Source organism: Nomascus leucogenys, chromosome 5, assembly GCF_006542625.1.
Source record: "Nomascus leucogenys isolate Asia chromosome 5, Asia_NLE_v1, whole genome shotgun sequence".
NCBI classification, from domain to species: domain Eukaryota; kingdom Metazoa; phylum Chordata; class Mammalia; order Primates; family Hylobatidae; genus Nomascus; species Nomascus leucogenys.
The window spans coordinates 41,297,765-41,319,534 of NC_044385.1; the positions used below are offsets into that span (position 1 = coordinate 41,297,765).

Consider the following 21,770-nt stretch of genomic DNA (forward strand, 5'->3'; position numbering starts at 1 on the left):
AAGTATGTGCAAGCTTATGTACTTTTTGTTCCTCTTAAGAATATATTTTGATCTTTTAGCAAGTTCCTTTGTCCACTTCTCTTCCATTTTGCTTTTTATTGCCTTCTGTGCTGTGCTTACTGTGCAGCTCTGGGACTGTTTAGTTCTATGTCTGATGTGTGGAAAAATCTATTCTTACTGCCTAATAGTATTTAGGAAGTAATAAGACACAAGGAGCCAGGAACCATATCAGTTTAATCTATCTTGAGTGGACCCAATGTACTTTGCGGGCACTTATTTTGAACATGATGGTGTTGTGGTAATTGGTATGATTAGTGTAATACTTCGCTATATTATAAAATAGTTAAAAATGGAGTTAGATGTTAGATAAGATAGCTTGCTCATTATTCATTAGAATCAGTTAGTTATTGCTTTGCATTCACTATAAATACATTTATTTCTCTTTCCCAAAAGTAAATGCTTAGCTTATTGGTCAAATCAGAAGACAGTCTTTTGAAATTATTAATTATACCCTATTGTTTTAAACCAGAACTGTTCTTGTGATTTTAATTCAGCTAACGGTTCCTGACATGGCTTCTGTTGCTCTGAAAATGGCAAAGGAAAAAGAAGAGGTGTTTTAAGATACATCTTATCAAAAAAGGACACATGCTGTCATACATATTTTGCTGTTCTTTTTTTTAATAGTAAATACCCTTTTTGAGTTTTCTGACCAAAATATACATCAATTTCATTGCTGATGCAGTGTTTTGAATTAACTTCTATCTTTCCTTGCTTTCTATACTGGTTTTGTGAATGTTTGGGTAGAAACTAGGGACAAATTTGAGTCAAGATACTCTGTCAAATTAAGTTATAGGATTTTAGAGTTGAAAGAAGGGATCATAACTCATGTATCCAACTTTTTCATTTTATGTTTGTGAGGAAACTGACTCAGAGAAACGAAGACACTGGTGAAACTCTACACATCCAGGTGGGGACCAGGCTAGGTCTCAAAACTTGTCTCTTCTAATCCACACTCATCCTAACACTAATGGGCTGAGTATCTGTCTTCATTCTATCTCTCTCTTATATATCTTTTCTCCTTTTTAAAAATCTTGGAATTCTTGTTTTCTGATATTACTCACGATGGAAATTTTAATCCGAGCTTCTGCACGTCACTGTTTTCCTTTTTCCTTAAGGTATATAAATCTGTGTGTGAGTGTACGTGTGTATAAAAGAACCTTTCCTTTGCCTCTTTGTACCCAGTTCCTCCTTTTGCCTACCTCCAGAATGAAATAGTTGTCTCCCTTTTATTTATTTATTTTTAATGTTTTTTAGAGACAAAGTCTCACTGTATTGCCCAGGGTGGTCTCGACCTCCTGGACTCAAGTGATCCTCCCTCTTTGGCCTCCCAAAGTGCTGGGATTACAGGCTGAGATTACACTGTGCCCGGCCAGCTGTCTCCCTTTTAAACTTAATGGTTTCTTTCTGCATTCTCTATTTTAGCAACTTCCTTGAGATGTTGCTTTGAAAATTTATTTAGCTGTTAATTAATTTAGATTTTAACTTAATACTCCTTAGTTCAAATAATAATGGCCATGTTTAAGAATATACTTTTCAACAAGCCAGTATCTGGCTACCTGCTGTTTTCATAGTTTCCTCAGTTGATCATTATTGAGTTGGAATAATTCTCTTATCCAGTATTACAGAGCTAACTATTCATGTTGTCCAGAAATTTGTGTGTAGTCCCTTTAAAATTATCTTTGAAACATACTTTCTCTTACTGAAATAAAAATACATATCTGTGGAATGAAGCTGAAAGCCTAGTTCTGTAGTGACATGTGCTACGGCATTGAATTTGTTGGTTGGTTGATTGTTTCTTTTCACTTGTAGAGTACTTTCTATTTCAGAGTTGATTGAAGTTGTTTTGCTAGTCCTTCCTTGGAATCATTTCATCCTTGTGAAGGACCTCTGTAATACAGCTGTAGAGCAGGTATTTTGGTGTGGTGAACTATACAACACAGCCTAGAACTTTAATAACGTACCATTAAGACTATATAAATTAGGCCAGGCATGGTGGCTCATGCCTGTAATCCCAGTACTTCGGGAGGCTGAGGTGGGAGGATCCCTTAGCCCAGAAGTTTGAGATCTGCTGAGCAACATAGGGAGACCATATCTCTACAAAAAATAAAAACGATTTAGCTGAAGGTGGTGTACACTTGTGGTCCCAGCTACAGAGGTGGGAGGAACACTTAAGCCCGGGAAGTTGAGACTGCAGTGAGCCATGATGGTGCCACTGCACTCAAGCCTGGGCGACAGCGTGAGACCCTGTCTCAAAAAAGAAAAAAAAGAGTCTATGAATTAACCATATTTCCTCTCATGAGTTTAGTTGACCAACTTTATGTGTAATACACTCAGTTGACAGTAAGAGTCAACATTATCAAAGGAAATAAACTATGATCCATCTCTCTGCCATCCTGCTCTGTGGTCTTTAAATTCCTATCCTGTTATTTGATGTCTTTAAAAGTTTGAGTGTTACATACAGAATAGATTTTTAAAAACAAACAAACCCAAAAGATATTCTTCATTTTGAATGTAGTTAAGTCTTTGTTATCCCTTGTGTTTCTTTATTGGGGTAATACTGCAAAGCATATACATGTTAAATATTAGAACAATTCTTGGTATGTATCTCCTGTTCTTATTTCCTAAATGCCTCTTATTGATGCATTTGCCAGTTTATTACCTATGACACTTTTCTTGTTGATTCCTTCTGTCTCCTCTTTATGTCACATTCTCTGCCTCGTGTCTTTTCACTGACTTTGCCATGGTAGCTTGGATTTGTAGTCCAGGTTTTGGAGCAATTTCACGGCTAGAGCTCTCCACATCTTCGAGTTGACGTCTCTGTCTCTGACAGAGCCTGTTTCCGCTGAACCACCTCTCCGCTCTAGGTGATGCTCTTGCACTCTGCCTTAGCTTATGTGAAATCTGGTCTCTTTGATCTTTGGGAATGTACACAAATATTCATATAATACATTTTGTAGACACATCAGAAACTTTGAATCCCATCCATTTGGGCATAATGATTATCACGTTTGAATTTGTTCATGTAACGGTCTTCTTATGCCCACCAAATGAATGGATTCTTGAGAAAGTAACTGTACATTGAAATTTGGCAAACAAATGCATGTTTTACCTGTACGTGCAGGCATGCTGCACGTTCTGTACTCTCTAACTTTTCATCTGCTAGGTACTAAAACGTGAACCTCTGGTGGCCAAGTGTGATATTTAAGGGATTCAGTTTTATATACTTTGGTAAGATGATAAAAACATCTTCTAACATATTTGTCTTCTTTCAACATTTCATTCATTTAGCAAATACTTAAGTTAGAGAAGCAGCATTGCTTAGTGTGGCTAAAAGCACAAACTCTGGGAATTGACTGGCTAGCTTAATTTCTGGCTCAGCCATTTACCAGCCATGTGCTTTGGTTAAGTTATTTAATTTTTCTCAGTTTCCTCACCAGGAAAGTGGGGATAATGTTGGTACGTACCTACCTCATGATGATGTGAGAATTAAATGGGTTCAAATAAATAAGATTCTGAGAACAGTGCCTGGTATGGCAAGAGCTTAGTAAGTGTTACCAGCTGTTGTTGTTATTCCTATATGATGGGATGTGGCTTTTGCTTTTAGTGTACTTATTGTCCAGTGGGAAGAGACAAATTAAATAGATAGTCATTCAACATTTTAACTACTCTTCAGTGTCTTCTCCATGACAAGCATTGTAGTAGGCTCTGAAAATCAAGCAAAAACTAAGCAAACACATTCTTGGTCTCATAAAGCTTACTTTTAGTAGGAAGTAATTTAAGGGAAGTCATTTACAATAATTTCAGTAAAATGTAAAAAGTATTTTAATGAAGAAAATGCAACAAGCTGTGGATACATCTAACAGGAAGACCAAACTAATTCTAGAAGGTCAAACAGTAAAGGAAATATATTATGATAAATGCTGTAATTGAAGGTCTTTTTTGGTTTAGGGATATCACAGAGTAGGAAGTGCTTGGGTCTTCAGGGAGTAAGGGAATGCTTCTCATTGGAGGAGACACGTGAGCTGACTCTGGTGGCAAAGTCTAGACAAGTGGCAGTGGGTCAGGGAGAGCATTCGTGGTGGAGGGGGTGGTTTGCATTATGACATGCAGCATGACAAGGCCTTTCACAATACCTGGGATAAAGTGTTGGGCAAACGGGAGCAGGCAGTGGTATGTGTGGGGAGAGTGAGAGATGAGACAGAACAGCGGTTCTGAAGGATTTTCCTTCCACGAAGAATAACGGAGTTAGGACTTTATCTTGAAGGCAGTGGGTGTCCCTGAAGTATTGTAAGCAGAGGAGGAATTATGATCACCTTTTTATTTTTAAAGATGGTTCTATTATCTCTCTAGAAAATTGACTCATGGGGGCAAGATTAGAGACAGGTAGACTTATCAGGAAACTGTAGCAGCTGCTCAGAAGTAATGAGAAGCTGAACCAAAGCTGTGGCAGTGGAAATGGAAAGGAAGAATCAGAAGAGATAAAAGGCTGAGATAAAAAAACTGACATGCCTTAGTGAGCAACTCAATGGAGGGGTGAGGGGGAGAAGGGAATGCTTGAATATATGCTGTTGCCATTCAGAGGATATAGGGAGGCTGAGGCAGAAGGATCACTTGAGGCCAGGAGTTCGAGACCAGCCTAGCCAATATGGCAAAACCCCATCTCTACTAAAAATACAAAAATTAGCTGGGAGTGACGGCACACACCTGTAACATCAGCTACTCGGGTGGCTGAGGCACGAGAATCCAGCCTGGGTGACAGGGATTCTGTCTCAAAAAAAAAAAAAAAAAAAAGAGGTGTAGGGTACAACTTTCAGAAATAAATGGGCTGAACCAAACATATGGGACACTGTTACAGTGTGTATAATAATATAAGCCTTTTGAATAGAGGAAAAAAATTCCTTCAGAAGAGAATGGCTCGCATAGTACATGTTTCTCATGTTCTATGATTGGTCTCTAGTGCCCTCTATTGGTTATTTAGTCTAAAGCAGCATCTTGATTCTTGAACACAATGTTCCTTGCAGTGTTGTTTACCAAAAGAATAAATATTAGAGATTTTACAATTAGGATGAAAGGTGATAAAAACTGATGGGGGTTTTGTTTTTAGTAGGAAGATAGTTAAAATAATTTCAGCAAGGTGCCATCGGGGGTGTGCACATTGGCAGCACATATACTAAAATTGGAATGATACAAAGATCAGCATGACCCTTGTGCAAAAATAACATGCATATTTGTGAAACGCTTCACATATATATCTATGTAAATATGCCTGGGGGCCTAGGGGTTGGGTAAGGGTTTTGAGAAGTATCTCTATAACATTTTGTTTGCTATAACATGCACATAATATCATAGACTGTATTTTCGGAAAATGGACCCTTCTGATGAGAAGCAGCCTGAGTCAGGCTGGTTTTTGAGCACTTTTATGCAGCAAAGCCTCAAGAATAGCAGCCACCCCAGTAGGGAGTAGCAGCTGCTGTTTTTCCATAGGGTGGCTGCTGCATGTGATGTAAAGGAAACGAAAGGAAATGACTGTTACTCATTAAAGTGATTTCATTCAGCTACATGGGAAATCACAGGCAGAAAAGTCATCATAGAAAATGAAGCAGTGATTATACATAATGGGGCATCTTCAGAGGTGGCTAGTTTTTCCCCTCCCTGCCCCCCAAATGACAAAGAAGCTGCCTTTGGGTTCTGTCGTCCAGGAAAAGGGGTAATAGATTGGATTTGGTGTTTAGCATAACTAGTGGTCTAAACCTGAATACATTTTAGTAAGCAAGCACGCCTGTCACTGGTTTGAGGTCTAAAGAAGGCCTCACTTTGTGTAAATTAGTGCTCACAATGACTTTTCTGGCAATAAGGGAAATATATTCACCTTTCAAGGGTAGAAGTCTATTTCCATTTCCTTCTGGTGAATCTTCCTTTAAAATGTTCCTAAATTATCAATTCAATGGGTTGCATTTTGAAAACCTCCTTACCTATTTGGGTTAAAAACAATATTTTAAAATTTTGGTGTTATCTGAAACTGCAGAGATTGTTCACAAACAACTCGGTGCAACCATTTATTTGCTTTTGGTATATTTTGCTGTTGCAATTTTCTCTTAGAAAGTGTAGAAATTATTAATATGAAGTAATGTTAGCCGCTGTGCATTTCATGAGAGGAATAAGCTATTATGTAGTCTCCCTTCTCCCCCCAATAAAAAAGCCTTTCATCAAAAACTGACATCCTAAATGAAGGAAATAATTGTACAGCTTATTTATTAGTGTGTCAAACTTAAAATGTAATGGTTTCATATTTCAGGATGAAAAGTGTGTTGTGATTCATGGTTGCCGGTGACAAAATAGACAGCTCTTTTATATTACCATGTCGATTGCCTGCTGATATGCCACTGTACTTTTTGGTTCTCTTCTGTTCTCTTCCTATGCAATAGCTCCCTCTACTTGAAAATACTGGTGTAATTATAGTTTAACACTACTTTATTAGTGAGTTCCCCGGGCTCTTTTTTACTTTTAATCTCTTCATAAATATGTGGTGTTATATTACATCAGAGCATGTAAGAAAATTTCGAAGAGTCTCTTGACTCGGGGGTAGAAAGGCAAGGTTAGTTGCAAAAAGCATGATAAGTTACATTTGAAGGCATTCTTCAAGGAATTAGCTGTATAGCCTTTGTTGATTTAAATATGGTATATTTGGTTAAAATTCCATGCAGTACTTTGAAAATGAACCCTGATGTCTGAAACACAGAGGCATAGAAAACTGGATCAGAAAACTTCAAAAGAATCATTAGCCACTTCAAACAGACATAGCCAGGAACTTGGCAAATTCTTACTTTGCTAATTCCAAAGTTTTATAATTCCCACACAAAACCTAGCAGTTTTTCTCTACTTTGTCTGGAAGGTTTTAAGAGAGGCTAGAGTAGTAGAATCTCAGGTTACAATATCTTGCCTTGTGGAACAGCATGTGCATAATGAAACAATGGGAGAAGCATAGAGAAACAAATGTGAGTGCTGCTGTGATGGGGATGTCATTTTTTCTCTCCCTTGCTAAGTTAGAAGTTCAGTAATAGTGCCGCACACCTCCACCGTGAAGACAAATTAAGAGACTCTGCTCAATCATAAGATGGCTATGTGAATATTTCTTCTTCTCAATGTACAACTCTTTGTTTCCCATTTCTTCTGACCATTATGATGCAGAGCAAGCTGCAGAGTGAGGTGGTCAGGAGTAGGGACTTAAGAGCCGGGCTGCTGGTTGGATCCTGGCTCTGCCACATATGCGCTGGGTGATACTGGCTAGTTTCCTTAACTTTCTGAGCCTTGGTTTCGTCATCTGTAAAACACAGACAATAAATCTGCCTACATCCTGGAGATGTAAGGATTAGATAAGTTAGTGATTGTCAAGCCCAACATATAGTAAGTGCTATATATCAGTTTGTTAAATAAATTAAAAAACAGTAGTGGAGATATAAATTGGTTTTTATTAACCAGATGTATTGAATGTCAATGTTGTCCTCAGTGTTTAATATCAAGAAATATGGGGCCCTCCCATTGGGTGAAAGATCTGTATGTTGCTTTTGTTCATAAATTCATATTTAACTATGTATTGGAATAGTTGTGACCTAAGGGTACTATATCATAATTTTAGATCACATTATTTATAAATATACTTTTTAAAATACAGTGGAATCTTCCATGGTTTCCATGTCTTTTCTGGATTTGTGTGGTTTTGTAGGAGGATTCTGTACTACTGGTGAAGGTATAAGAACGGAGTATCATTTCCCATTTTATATTTATGATTACACTCATGCTTTTCTTGGAGCTTACTTATGGCTCCAGAGGAGTAACAGACAGGCTTACCTTTGGCCCATCATATGACTGCTTGAGAATGTCAGAGAATCTTGCCCAGCTGTTCCCAGACCTCGTGTGGTCCAACCAAATATCAATCACCGAAAATTTTAACAGGAAATCTATATATTTTGGGCACTCAGACATGCCACTGAAATTGTTAAGATTATATTTTCACCTTGATACAACCTGATATTTGCGTGATGTTTTATTTATTTATTTTTTGGGACAGGGTCTTGCTCTGTCACCACAGCTCTGCAGTGAGCTCTGAACCACAGCTCACTGCAGCCTTGACTTCCTGGGCTGAAGCAATCCTTCCACCTCAGCACCCCCTGCTCCACCTCCCAGGTAGTTTGGACTACAAACACACACCACCACACCTGGCTAATTTTTGTATATTTTGCGGAGATGGGATTTCGTCATGTTGTCCAGGCTGGTCTTGAATCCTGGGCTCAAGCGATCCTCTTGCCTCGGCCTCCCAAAGTTCTGGGATTACAGGCATGAGCCACTGCACCTGGCCTTTTAATTTTTTTAATTAAAAAAACTTTTTCTAGCAAGAAGGTCTTGCTATATTGCCTAGGCTAATCTCAAACTCTTGAGCTCAAGCAGTCCTCCCACCTCAGCCTCCCAAGAAGCTGGAATTATACAGAGGTGTACAACAATACCTGGCTTAGAGTGAGATTTTAATTTATTTTTACCTGTTTAGAAGATTATCACCAGAGTGCCAGACACATGAAGTAAGTGGTCAGATAAGATTCATCAGTTAACTCAAGCTGTCCTAAGGCTGCATATTAATTTTCAGTGCGTGGACTCATCTTTCTTCTTCGCTCGATTCACAGGACCCTTTAGATGCTACAAGATCAGTGATTGTGATCCGCTCCCTGGTAGCAGATGGTGTAGCAGAAAGAAGTGGGGGACTATTACCTGGAGACCGCCTGGTCTCAGTCAATGAATACTATTTGGACAACACCTCACTTGCTGAAGCTGTGGAAATATTGAAAGCTGTGCCACCAGGCATAGTACGCCTTGGCATCTGTAAGCCTTTGGTGGTAAGTGTTGCATTTTGTTAATATAGGAAGTGATAATAGTGCAACAGCTAAAAACATGGATTTTGGAGACACATATACCTGGCCAAGAATTTCTGTTCTACTGTTTACTATGTGTGTGACCTTGGGCAGGTTTCTTAATGTCCTTGACTTACAATATCAGAAAAAATAATGTCTACCTCATAGGGTTTTGGGATTTAAAGGTTATATTCATTAAGTGCATAGCATATTATTACATAGATACTAGCTGCTAATGTTGCTAGTTCTACTACTACCACTCTTACTACTATTTTCATCTTCATGCTTTTAGCACAGACTTCTAAGCTCTCAGCACATTTGTTATATGTAAATTATTATTATTATTATTTTATAGACAGAGTCTCTCTCTGTCCTCCAGGCTGGAGTGTAGTGGCGTGATCTTGGCTCACTGCAACCTCCACTTCCTGGGTTCAAGCGATTCTCGTGCCTCAGCCTCTCAAGTAGCTGGGATTACTGGCATGTGCCACTGTGCCTGGCTACTAATTTTTTGTATTTTTAGTAGAGATGGGGTTTCACCATGTTGGCCAGGCTGTTCTTGAACTCCTGAGCTCAGGCAATCTGCCTGCCTTGGCCTCCCAAAGTGCTTTTTTAGGGATGTGAGCCACTGCACATGGCTATTCTTATATGTAAATTAAAATAAGTATCCATTTTAACTTTCATTTGGGAATGATGTCAAGATGGTATGATAAATTGAAATCCTTGCAGCTATAGCATTTTAACCATATAACAGTGAGTGTTTAATATGCTTTTCTCTCCATCAAAGCACCTTGTAACTCCTAGCATCAAGAACCCCTATAATGTCAAACCATCTTGAAGTCATCTTGTTGCTTTATCTTATGGTCAGGTTACTGCTTATGACTGAAGGCTACATTATAGTTATGGTGCTCTGGAGGCCTCTAATGCAACAAACAAACCACCACCATCACCACCAACAACAAAAACTTAATGATGATGATTTTCAGCCAGTTTTATTATTATTAAGTGCTTACTAAATGTCAGTCATTCTTTTAAGCCCTTTACACTTATTAACTATTAACTAACTTAATCCTCACAGCAACTTTAAGAATAGTCCTTTTGTTACCCTCATTACAGATGAATCAATCGAGGCACAGAGAATTGAGTAACTTACCCAAGGTCTTATAACTAGTAAGGGGCAGAGTTGTAATGTGCACTCAGCAGGGCACCTTCAAACCCTGTGCTGTTAGCCACAGTGCTGTACATGCCTGTCTTACTGTGTTGTCACTTGCCTAGTTTGTATGCAGCATGTCTGAAACAGATAGCTTGGTTGTAATAAATTGTTAGTCTGGATTTCTAGAAACCTGGGCTCTGCCCCCTGGCTTTGCTATAAGTTAGCCCAGTAGGTTTCAAACTTAAAGATATGTAATATATGTAAGAATCACCTGAGAGGTAGTTAAAAATGCAGTTTCCCAGGTTCTACTCCCAGAGATTCTCATTTAGTAACTCTGATATGCTCTTCAGGAATCTACCTCTTCAATGGGTCACCTATGTAATTCTGATGCAGAATTTTGTACTTTGAGAAACATCGTACTAGTAATTTGATCAATAGGTATACCACTTCTCTAAGCCTATTTTTTTCATCTTTGAAAAGACTGAACAAGACTAGAGAATTCCTAAGGTATTTTTTTAACTCCAATTCTTTAATCTATGAAACATTTTAACTTAACATATGAATAACATACTATAAGTGCTCATATGTACAGATAGATGGATAGGTAAATATAGATAGATGTGTTCATTGTATTAGGCTGTTCTCGCATTGCTATGAAGAAATACCTGAGACTGGGCAATTTGTAAGAAAGAGGTTTAATTAGCTCACAGTTCTACAGGCTATACAGGAAGCATGGTGGCATCTGCTTCTGGGGAGGCCTCTGGGAGCTTTTACTCATGGCAGAAGACAAAGTGGGGGCAGGCACTTGTATGGCAAAAGCAGGAGTGAGAGAGAGTTGGAGTGGGGTGGGGGATGCCACAGAGCCACACTTTTTTTTCTTTTTGGAGACAGAGCCTCATTCCGTCATCCAGGCTAGAGTGCAGTGGTGCAATCTTGGCTCACTGCAACGTCCATCTCCCAGGTTCAAGCAATTCTCCTGCCTCAGCCTTCAAGTAGCTGGGACTACAGGTGCACACTACCATGCCCGGCTAATTTTTGTATTTTTAGTAGAGACAGGGTTTCACCATGTTGGCCAGGCCGGTCTTGAACTCCTGAGCTCAGGCAATCCACCTGCCTTGGCCTCCCAAAGTGCTGAGATTACAGGCGTGAGCCACCACACCTGGCCATGCCACACACTTTTAAACCACCAGGATCACATGAGTACTCATTTATTCACTATCGTGAAGACAGCACCAAGCCATGAGGGATCCACCCCCATCACCCAAACATCTCCCACCAGGCCCCACCTCTAGCTTTGGGGATTAAAATTCAACATGAGATTTTGGCAGAGACAAATATACAAACTGTATCTATCATATATAAATAGATTCATATACAGCATACAGTATTTTTGCATGGGAGACCAAAAGGTGGTCTTCATGTATTACTTTTTTATTCTGGCCTATGTATTACATCTATCAGACACTTTAAATATTTCAAAGTGGAATATAACACGTAGCTAAGTAAGTTCTTGACCTTTTGTGTATTTGGTGTGGGTATTGCCGTGGTCAACAGATGATGCCATGAGGTGCTTGGTTTGTGTTTTGGATAAATTAAGGACGGGAAAACTATTAATGTTTTTATGGGACCGCATCTTCTTAATGTTTTGGGTTATAGCAGGAACTTTGTCTAGATTTTCCCTGATGGTTATTTGCCAGATTAGTGTGGCTGCATGGGGACATCCCAAGCTATTTGTGTCCTAGAGGACTTCAACAGCAGAGCCTTTACCTTCAAGCAGTTTTAGGAAGTCTCGGGCCATTTAACAAAACAAAACAAAACAAAAACAGGAGTTGGAAGCAACTGAGTGTGGATCCTCATGCTATTTCTGGTGGAAGGACCTTGGAGCATTACTCTGAGAGTGTTTTGGAACGTAGTGATTGTGGGTGGAACTTCACCCAGGCCTCCCTCAGTGAGTCCAAGGCTGCCAAGAATACTTAGGAGTGGGAGGCCAATGAAGGGATTGAGAGAAAGGTCAATTTCAAGATTTTTTTCTTTTTAACCACTAAGTAAGCTTCCTTTAACATCTGGGGTCTTCTGGGAAAACTGCTCATGAGCTATAAATAGTGATTCAAGGAACCAGGCATGGATCTTCTCTGAGGTGTCTCTCTCTTTCTCTCTCCCCCTCCTTCTCTCTCTCTCATAGTAAAATTGACGGCCACTTATCTAACTAATTTTTTTTTTTTTTTTTTTTTTGAGATGGAGTTTCACTCTTGTTGCCCAGGCTGGAGTGCAAATGGCATGATCTCAGCTCACCACAACCTCTGCCTCCTGGGTTCAAGCGATTCTCCTGCCTCAGCCTCCCGAGTAGCTGAGCTTACAGGCATGCACCACCATGCCCGGCTAATTTTGTATTTTTAGTAGAGACAGTGTTTCTCCATGTTGGGCAGGTTGGTCTCGAACTGCTGACCTCAGGTGATCCACCCACCTTGGCCTCCCAAAGTGCTGGGATTACAGGTGTGAGCCACCACGCCTGGCCTAGTTAACTAATGTTTGCTAAACATTTACTCAATCCGCAGTGCAAGTGGGGACAGAGAATGTGAATAAGCAGATCCCAAGTCAGGGTAGAGCAGAAAGACTGTGAATATATAATGGTGATGAGAACAAATTATTTGTATTAAGTCTTGTATTTATATAGCTATAGTATGTATACATCTATACACTTCATGTTATATATTTTCATCTTAACTCTTTTCTAAAAAGAGGCTTAAAAGCTAGGTGACAGGTTCATAAGTGCAGCCTCAAATATACCAGACCCCAAAAATGAATGAAATGACTTATTATTATTATTTAACATAAAAATAGAGACGGGGTCTCTCCATGTTGCCCACGCTGGTCTTGAACTCCTGGGCTAAAGTGATGCTTCTGCCTCAGCCTTCCAAAGTGCTGGAACTACAGATGTGAGGCACCATGTTCTGGCTGAAATGACTTTAAAAACTGCATTATATCTTCAGAACTAACGGAGCAGAACTGACAATAAAACTCTTGAGCCAGACAGCTATGGGTTTTTGCTTAGTTGCGTGGTTTGCAAGGCTGCATGTCCCTGTGCCAGTTATTCAACCTCATCAGCTTCCACTTCACTCATCTGTAAGATGAGGATTGGCTGTACGCGGTGGCTCACGCCTGTAGTCCCAGCACTTGCGGAGGCGGGCAGATCACCTGGGAGGTCAGGAGTTCAAGACCAGCCTGGCCAACATGGTGAAACCTTGTCTCTGCTAAAAATACAAAAACATTAGCCAGCAATCTGTTGCTCGCCTGTAGTCCCAGCTACTTTGGAGGCTGTGGCAGGAGAATTGCTTGAACCGGGGCAGTGGAAGTTGCAGTGAGCCAAGATTATACCACTGCACTCCAGTCTGGGTGACACAGCGAGATTCTCTGTCTCAATTTAAAAAAAAAAAAAAAAAAAAAAAAAGATGAGACTGCATGGCATGGTAATTGTGAACATAGGCTCTAGTACCAGACAGCCGGGGTCGAAATTTTGGGATATGTAACGTTTGGCAAATTACTGTGTCCACTTTTGCTCACCAGTAAAATAGGGCTAATAAGAGGACCCATGTCTTAGAGTATATATTAACATGTTAATTAATATATTAAATATATTTACAGTACTTAATTTTGTGCCAGGTACATAGTTATATATACAAGGTCTATTCCTGGGAAAGTGCTTTTTCTTTAAGAAATACTTTAAAAAGTTTGGGAAGCTCTGACCTGAATATGGAGTTCTTTTTAATTATTAAAGAAAGTTTGTTCTAATGAAACAATTTGAATAAATTTTGTGTTGTGTATTTGTCTTAATGGAAAGATGAGAATCTGAAGAGTTTGAAACCAAGATATTTTCTTTCTTTTTTTTTTTTTACGTGAATGAATCTTTTCTTTTTTCTTTCTTTCTTTTACTTTAAGTTCTGGGATACATGTGCAGAATGTGCAGGTTTGTTAAAGAGGTATACATGTGCCATGGTGATTTGCTGCACTTATCAACCCATCGTCTAGATTTTAAGCCCCGTATGCATTAGGTATTTGTCCCAATGCTCTCCCTCCCCTTGCCCCCCACCCCACAATATTTTCTTATTTATAAATAAAAGTGGTTTATATTTTCAGGAAGATAATAAAGAAGAAGAAAGTTGTTATATTTTACATTCAAGCAGTAATGAAGACAAGACTGAATTTTCAGGAACAATTCATGATATAAATTCATCTTTAATACTCGAAGCACCCAAGGTATTTAATAAATTTATTTCCCATTTGAATGATTTGCTATGAGCTAAAATTTCTATGTAGAAAGAATACAAAAGAAAATAAGACAAAAGCTTGTCCTTATCCTTTGGCTAAGTAGAAATAAATAAAGACATAAAGAGGACAAAAGCTTGTCCCCATCCCTGGCTAAATAGATATAAATGAACTAATCCTCCTTTCTCTCTCTCTCTTTTTTTGAGATGGGATCTCCCTCTGTCACCCAGGCTGGTGGGATCTGGGATCACTGTAACCTCTGCTTCCCAGGGTCAAGTGATCCACCCACCTCAGCCTCCTGAGTAGCTGGGACCACAGGCATGTGCTACCATGTCTAGCTAATTTTTTGTATTTTTGGTAGAGATGGGCTTTTATCATGTTGCCCAGGCTGGTCTTGAACCCCTGAGCTCAAGCAATCTACCTGCCCCAGCCTCCCAGAGTGCTGGCATTACAGGTGTGAGCCATTGCGCCTGGCCTCATTATATATGGACATACATACATACATACATACATACATACATACATATATATTTTGTTATCGTTGTTGTTGTTTTGTTTTTTTGACAGACTCTCACTCTGTCACCCAAGTTGGAGTACAGTGGCATGATCTCGGCTCACTGCAACCTCTGCCTCCCAGATTCAAGTGATTCTCCTGCTTCAGCCTCCCAAGTAGCTGGGACTACAGGTGTGCACCACCACGCCTGGCTAATTTTTGTATTTTTAGTAGAAACAGGGTTTCACCATGTTGGCCAGGCTTGTCTCGAACTCCTGACCTCAGGTGATCCGCCCACCTCGGCCTCCCAAAATGCTGAGATTACAGACGTGAGCCACCACGCCTAGCCTAATTTTTTAAAACTAAATTCTTTCCTTCCATATCACATTGCTTCTCTAAATGATAAAGGCAAGACGTAAAGCATTTTCAAAGAACAAACATACACTAATGTATTCCTGAAATTTTGGATGATAGAACATATTGTTGAAAATAGACCTGCATTTAAAATGCTATAAAAATGGAACTACACAAAAAATATTCATATTGAATACTTTCTAAAGAAGGGTTATTTAGTCAAACCCTACCTTATGCTTTAATTTTAGAAAATGTATTTTGAAGCTTTCCTTTTTTATTCTTAAAAGGAATTATACTTTTGTTGCTCTTTGCAGTTAGAGTATAGTTTTGCTTTGCTTGATAACAATTGTCTAGTGATATTCTTTGCATAATATGTAGACAGTGTCTCAAGATGATGTGTGTTTCTATAATGTCTATTATATTTTTTAGTGCCGACAGTTAAAAAATTTCATAACCGTATGCTGTGTTCAAATACATCCTCTTACCACATTAAAAAAAAAAAAAGGCAGTATTTGGTATACTGTATTTTTTTTTTTTTTTTTGAGACGGTATCTTGCTCTGTTGTCCAGGCTGGAGGGCAGTGGTGTGATCATAGCTCACTGCAGCATCAGTCTCCTTGGCTCAAGCAATTCTTTGCCTCAGTCTCCCAAGTAGCTGGCACCACAGGCGCACGCCACCATGCCTGGCTAATTTTTTAATTTTTTTGTAGAGACGGGGTCTCACTATATTGCCCAGCCTGGTCTAGAACTCTTGTACTCAAGAGATCCTCCTGCCTTGGCCTCCCAAAGTGCTGGGATTACAGGCATGAGCCACCATGCCCAACCATACTGTGTTAATTTAAAAGCTTCACTACAATGATGTTTAGCTGCAAGGAGAAAACAATAGAAAAGAATAGATTTATTCCAGGAATTTACACTTGGTAGTAAAGAATAGGACTTAAAATAGGAAAGATCTTTGATCTCTTGGAAAGAAGAGGACCTCATTATGCCCAGCACCCAGAGGTTCTCCAGAGATAGGTCATGGTCTGAGCAAATCTATATGCCAGGTTTTAGCCAGGAACCCACACAGTTTCTGCACATTTAGTTTCAGTGGTATGCACTAGCTGTTCTGATTAGTGAAATATAAATTAATTTTAAAAATACTGTATTCATTCCTTCATATTATGTATTTTCAACACAGATGAAAAGTAAGATTTGTTATTTTTTATATTATAAAAGAGTTATACTCAAAGTAGAGACATACTCCCCATATCTTTATAGAGAATGTTTTCTGAACATTCAGATAGTTATAATTTCTTTTGAGTTATTTAAGCTTGAAAATCCTGACCTTTAAAGTCTTTGCTTTCTTAAATAATAGTTTGCAGTGTATGTATACTTATGTACTACTTTTTATGGGTTAAATATTTAGTGTAAGAGTTTAACAGCATTCCTATTTCTAGTGGAGAATTGTCAGGTGGTTAATGTATAATGAACGTTTTAGCAAAATCATTCACCTTGCCAAGGGCAGATTTCTGCCTCATAATTTACTATTTGTCCCTCTTCTGGGTTGAGGATTGTGTGGAGGTGAGCTTGTGTTTCTCCATGTTTGCTGTGAAGAGCTGTGCATGTTAGCTGTGCCTTGGCATATGCAGTCGCGCCAGCGTTTGAAAATTTTCCAATTTATCTGTATAGTGCAGCTTCAGGACAGGCATAACTTCACATTTTTTGCATCTTTTATTTATAGGGATTTAGAGATGAACCATATTTTAAAGAAGAACTTGTGGATGAACCATTTCTAGATCTGGGAAAGTCTTTCCATTCCCAACAAAAAGAGATAGAGCAAAGAAAGGAGGCCTGGGAGATGCATGAATTTCTGACTCCTAGATTGCAGGAAATGGATGAAGAAAGAGAAATGCTTGTTGATGAAGAATATGAGTTATATCAAGATCCCTCTCCATCCATGGAGTTGTATCCCTTGTCGCACATTCAAGAGGCCACTCATGTGCCCTCTGTGAATGAACTTCACTTTGGTACACAGTGGTTGCATGATAATGAACCATCCGAGTCTCAAGAGGCAAGGACCGGGAGGACTGTCTATTCCCAGGAGGCACAGCCGTATGGCTATTGCCCTGAAAATGTGGTAAGAGATTAGAACAGATATTCCACGCCTCCCCTTCTGTTCTCCTCGCCTGTCCCTGTCTCTAACTCATGTCACTTCAATGTTGTTTGTTCTTAAATGGGCCTTTCCATAAGTCATCACTGTTTACCAGATGTGTCATCCAGTGTCTAGCTGTAAGTATGAGCTCGTCTTTTCTGTATTTCACATCTTCTCATGGGGATCAATGAGCTGCAGTTGCCTTGCTGTTGTTTTAGGGGTTTTTTGCTTTGCTTTTTTAGTGATGTTTTTCCAATTTCTTATTTCAGAGAAAAGTTCTTTTAACATTTGTGATTTAAAAAAAAAATTCCCTAGGGAAACACAGCTGTATATTTTTCACCTAGTATATTTATCAGGCAAAATCAAGGCCAAGTTAGTACTTACATATTGTTGTTTATATCTTGGTCACCCACATTGTTCTCTATGTTATGTATGATGCTAAAAGCACTCAACTCTAGAAAATTATCTTTACACTTGAGATGCTATTTATTTACAACTTGGAGGGAAAGCATTGTTTTTATATATACATAAAATTTTCTTTTCCTTTTTTTTTTTTTTTTTGAGAAAGGGCCTCTCTCTCTCTGTCGCCCAGGCTGGAGTGCAGTGCAGTGGCACATTCGTGGCTCATTGCAGCCTCGACCTCCCAGGCTCCATGGACCCTCTCACCTCGGCTTCCTGAGCTGCTGGGACCACAGGCATGCCCCACCATGCCTGGCTAGTTTTTTTTTTTTTTTTTAATTTTTTTGTAGAGATGGAGTTTTTCCATGTTGCCCAGGCTGGTCTCGAACTCCTGGGGTCAAGCATCTCCCATCTCCCATCTTGGCCTCCCGAAGTGCTGGGATTACAGGTAGGAGCCACTGTGCCCAGTGAAGAGCATTATATTTTAATAGATTTGCCTTTACTATTATATCACCAGTAAACTTTATTTTTAATAAAATTATAGTCAAGCAGTCACTAATTGGAATCCTTAATTAAGGACGTTAAAAAATATTTTTGTTTTTTTATTTCCTGCCCCAAATTAACTTTTAGGCAAATGGAAACAGACTTACTGTATGGGGACGTTTTTAAAAAGACAGGTTAGTAATATTTCAGATGCAGCGTGTTGCTTCCCTCTCTGAGGTTGGCACCTTTTCCTGTTGTGATGTGCAAAGTGTGGCTTCATGTGTTCTCTCAGTGGGCAGATAGAGGGTGTTTCTGCCCTTGCCTCCCTTACACATTTCCTCACTTTGTCCCTCATGCAAATGCTGGTGGCTTCCTCTGTTGGGCAAGGTGCTGTGCTGGTTGTATTTATGTGACCCTGGAGGATTCACCATGATAGAGGGCCCTGGGCAGTGTACCGGAGAACAGATGTTTTTGGAATATGTGAATGATGCCTGGTTGCCTCTGGAAAGAGGTCACATGGAATCTGGTGTGCTCCACTGACGTTGGTACTTTCTATATTTGCCAGTCCCTCTCATATCTGTCAGTGCTTAACGCCAAACAGCATACGTATTCAGTTATGTGAAGCAAATGGGTAAGATTACTGAATATTCATAAAAATTCCCTTGTTCTAACTGTTTTCTTCTATTAAAAGATAATTTTCTATGTACCCAAATAAAAGGCAACCTGAAATACCAGTTCATATATAAACTTTGAAGGCTATAGATGAAATGGTCAAATGTATACTTACTATATTTACTTTATAAGTTTAGTTAAACATTCAATTTGAAAACCTGTGAGATGTTAAATTTTTTTGCCTATTCTCATATTTAATTATATAATTTTATTCGAATTCTTCAGTGCGTATTTAATGTCAGTATCTACATTATCACTAGAATCACTTTTTGATCGTTTAACACAGCTTTCCAAATATATCATCTTCATTTCTAGCTAGGTTGTTTGAGATACAGCAATTTTTGAATCTGTACTGTCACTCAAAATTTTATTCTTATCTCAAGTGTCATTTGCGTAACGTTAAGTTAAAAAAAAAATCCCTCTTATAAGTTTGTGTTGATGCTCTTCACAATATAACTGTTACTGGAAAGAGGTCCTGGTCCAGATGTCAAGAGAGGGTTCTTGGACCTCACACAAGAAAAAATTTGAGCGAATCCATAGAGGAAAGTGAAAGCCAGTTTATTAGGAAAGTAAAAGAATAAAAGAATGGCTACTCCATAGAAAGAGCAGTCCTGAGGGCTACTGGTTGCCCATCTTTATAGTTATTTTTTGATTATATGCTAAATAAGGGGTGGATTATTCATGCCTCCCCTTTTTAGACCATATAGGGTAACTTCCTGATGTTACTATGGCATTTGTAAACTGTCATGGCGCTGGTGGGAGTGTAGCAGTGAGGACGACCAGAGGTCACTCTCGTTGCCATCTTGGTTTTGGTGGATTTTGGCCGGCTTATTTACTGCATCCTGTTTTATCAGCAAGGTCTTTATGACCTGTATCTTGTGCCAACATCCTGTCTCATCTTGTGACTTAGAATGCCTTAACCATCTGGAAATGCAGCCCAGTAGGTCTCAGCCTCATTTTACCCAGCGCTATTCAAGATGGAGTTGCTCTGGTTCAAGCACCTCTGACATAACCACTTACTCTATTGTTTGTTAAAGTGTTCTTCAAGAGGCTTGTTTAAAACAACAGTCAGTGCTTACAATTTGAAGAATGCATATTCTGATTACTAAATCTATGTTAAATTTCCTAGCTTCCCTCTTTTTATTTCTCATTACTGATTCAGCCATACTTGCTTGTTATTGCCATTTTCTTCCATAAAAAGAAAATTTTCTGTTTACCGAAATAAAGGCAACCTGAAATATCAGTTTATTTTAATGTATACACTTTTAAGGCTATAGATGAAACAGTCAAATGTATATTTATAATATTTACTCTGGAAGTTTACTTAAATATTCATATTTTAAAATATGTAAAATTTTTTTTTTTTTGCCAATTCTCACATAGGCTGTAAAGGTAACCTCTATAGGCTCCCCAAACCAGCATTGAGTAAGACTATTTCAGCCCGAATGTTTCTTGCCTAAACAGTATTTTATTTTCTTTATATAATTATATGTGCTTTCTTAAAGTATTGGCTCTTTTCTCCCTTCCACAGTGATGAACACTTACACCCACTGATCAGGATGGGCTTGAATATTTGCCCCCATTGTATTGCTGATGGACCCTTGTGATAATTTATCTAATAATATTATCAAATATTATAAGCTCTGAGAAGATTTTAAAAACACATTCAAATCCCTTACAAATATGTAATTCCCAATACTCTTCTCGAGGGTGCCCTCCCAAAGGGTGAAGGAACATTATTATTTCTGTCTTGGTTGTAATATCCATTTGGGGCTATAGATGTCAGCTATATTTGTGGAGGGCAAATGGTACCTAACTACTTCAAACTTTATCTTTCTCTTCCACCCTCATACTTCATTTTAGCTGAAGAGTAAAAACACTAAAGGAATATAGATCTGGGTTTTTTTTAGTTATAGTAAAATACACACAACACACAATTTACCATTTTAATCATTTTTAGGTATATAGTTCAGTGGCATTAAGTACATGCACATTTTTGTGTAAACATGGCCACCATATCGCTACAGATCTTCTTATCATCCCACACTGAAACTCTACTCATTAAACAATAATCTGATCTTTCTCCTCTCTCTCTATCCCCTGCCAACCAACCACTGTTTTACTTTCTATCTCTAAGAATTTGACTATACTAAAGCAACTGAAAAAAGTGGAATGGTACAATATTTTTCTTTTGTGTCTGGCTCTTTCACTTAATATAATGTCTTTAAGATTCATCCATGTTGTAGAATATGTCAGAATTTCCTCCCTTTTTGAAGTTGAATAGGCTGGGCATGGTGGCTCATGCCTGTAATCCTAGCACTTTGGGAGGCCAAGGTGGGTGGATCACTTGAGGTCAGGAATTCAAGACCAGCCTGGCTAAGATGGTGAAACCCCATCTCTACTAAAAATAGAAAAATTAGCCAGGCATGGTGGCGCATGCCTGTGGTTCCAGCTACTCAGGAGGCTGAGCCAGGAGAATCGCTTCAAACTGGGAGGCAGAGGTTGCAGTGAACCGAGATTGTGCCACTGCACTCCAGCCTGGGCAACAGAGAGAGACTCTGTCTCAAAAAAAAAAAAAAGTTGAATAAAATATTTCCTTATAGATATATGTCTCAGAGAAAAAACTTCTCCTCTACCCTCTATTTCGTGCCTGGGAGAGTGCAAATTAAACTGACAGAAGGCATTAACAGGAGAATAAAGGTTTATACACATATGAACGCAACAAAAGAAGCAGCAAGCTCACTAAGTGATTGAAGTTAGAGCTTACATATGTAACTTATGGGGAAAGGGAGGACAGAGAAAGCTTCTATGAGAAGAACAACTAGGTTTGTTTAGGAAAGACAAATGGGTTTTTAGGAGAACA

General features: G+C 38.9%; 1 protein-coding gene and 1 non-coding gene across 2 annotated transcripts in view; both read left to right on the forward strand.

Annotated features, from left to right (window-relative positions):
* The window catches only part of PATJ (PATJ crumbs cell polarity complex component), a 416,491-nt gene that overhangs the window by 109,247 nt on the left and 285,474 nt on the right, over positions 1–21,770 (forward strand). Inside the window, exons 18-20 of the mRNA XM_030812925.1 lie at positions 8,736–8,945; positions 14,245–14,364; positions 16,943–17,338. Of these exons, the coding sequence (XP_030668785.1) occupies positions 8,736–8,945; positions 14,245–14,364; positions 16,943–17,338 (726 nt within the window). The remainder of the gene's footprint in view (positions 1–8,735; positions 8,946–14,244; positions 14,365–16,942; positions 17,339–21,770) is intronic.
* LOC115835271 lies at positions 5,209–5,310 on the forward strand. Its single transcript, XR_004030262.1, has one exon. It is a non-coding gene; the product is annotated as a U6 spliceosomal RNA (small nuclear RNA).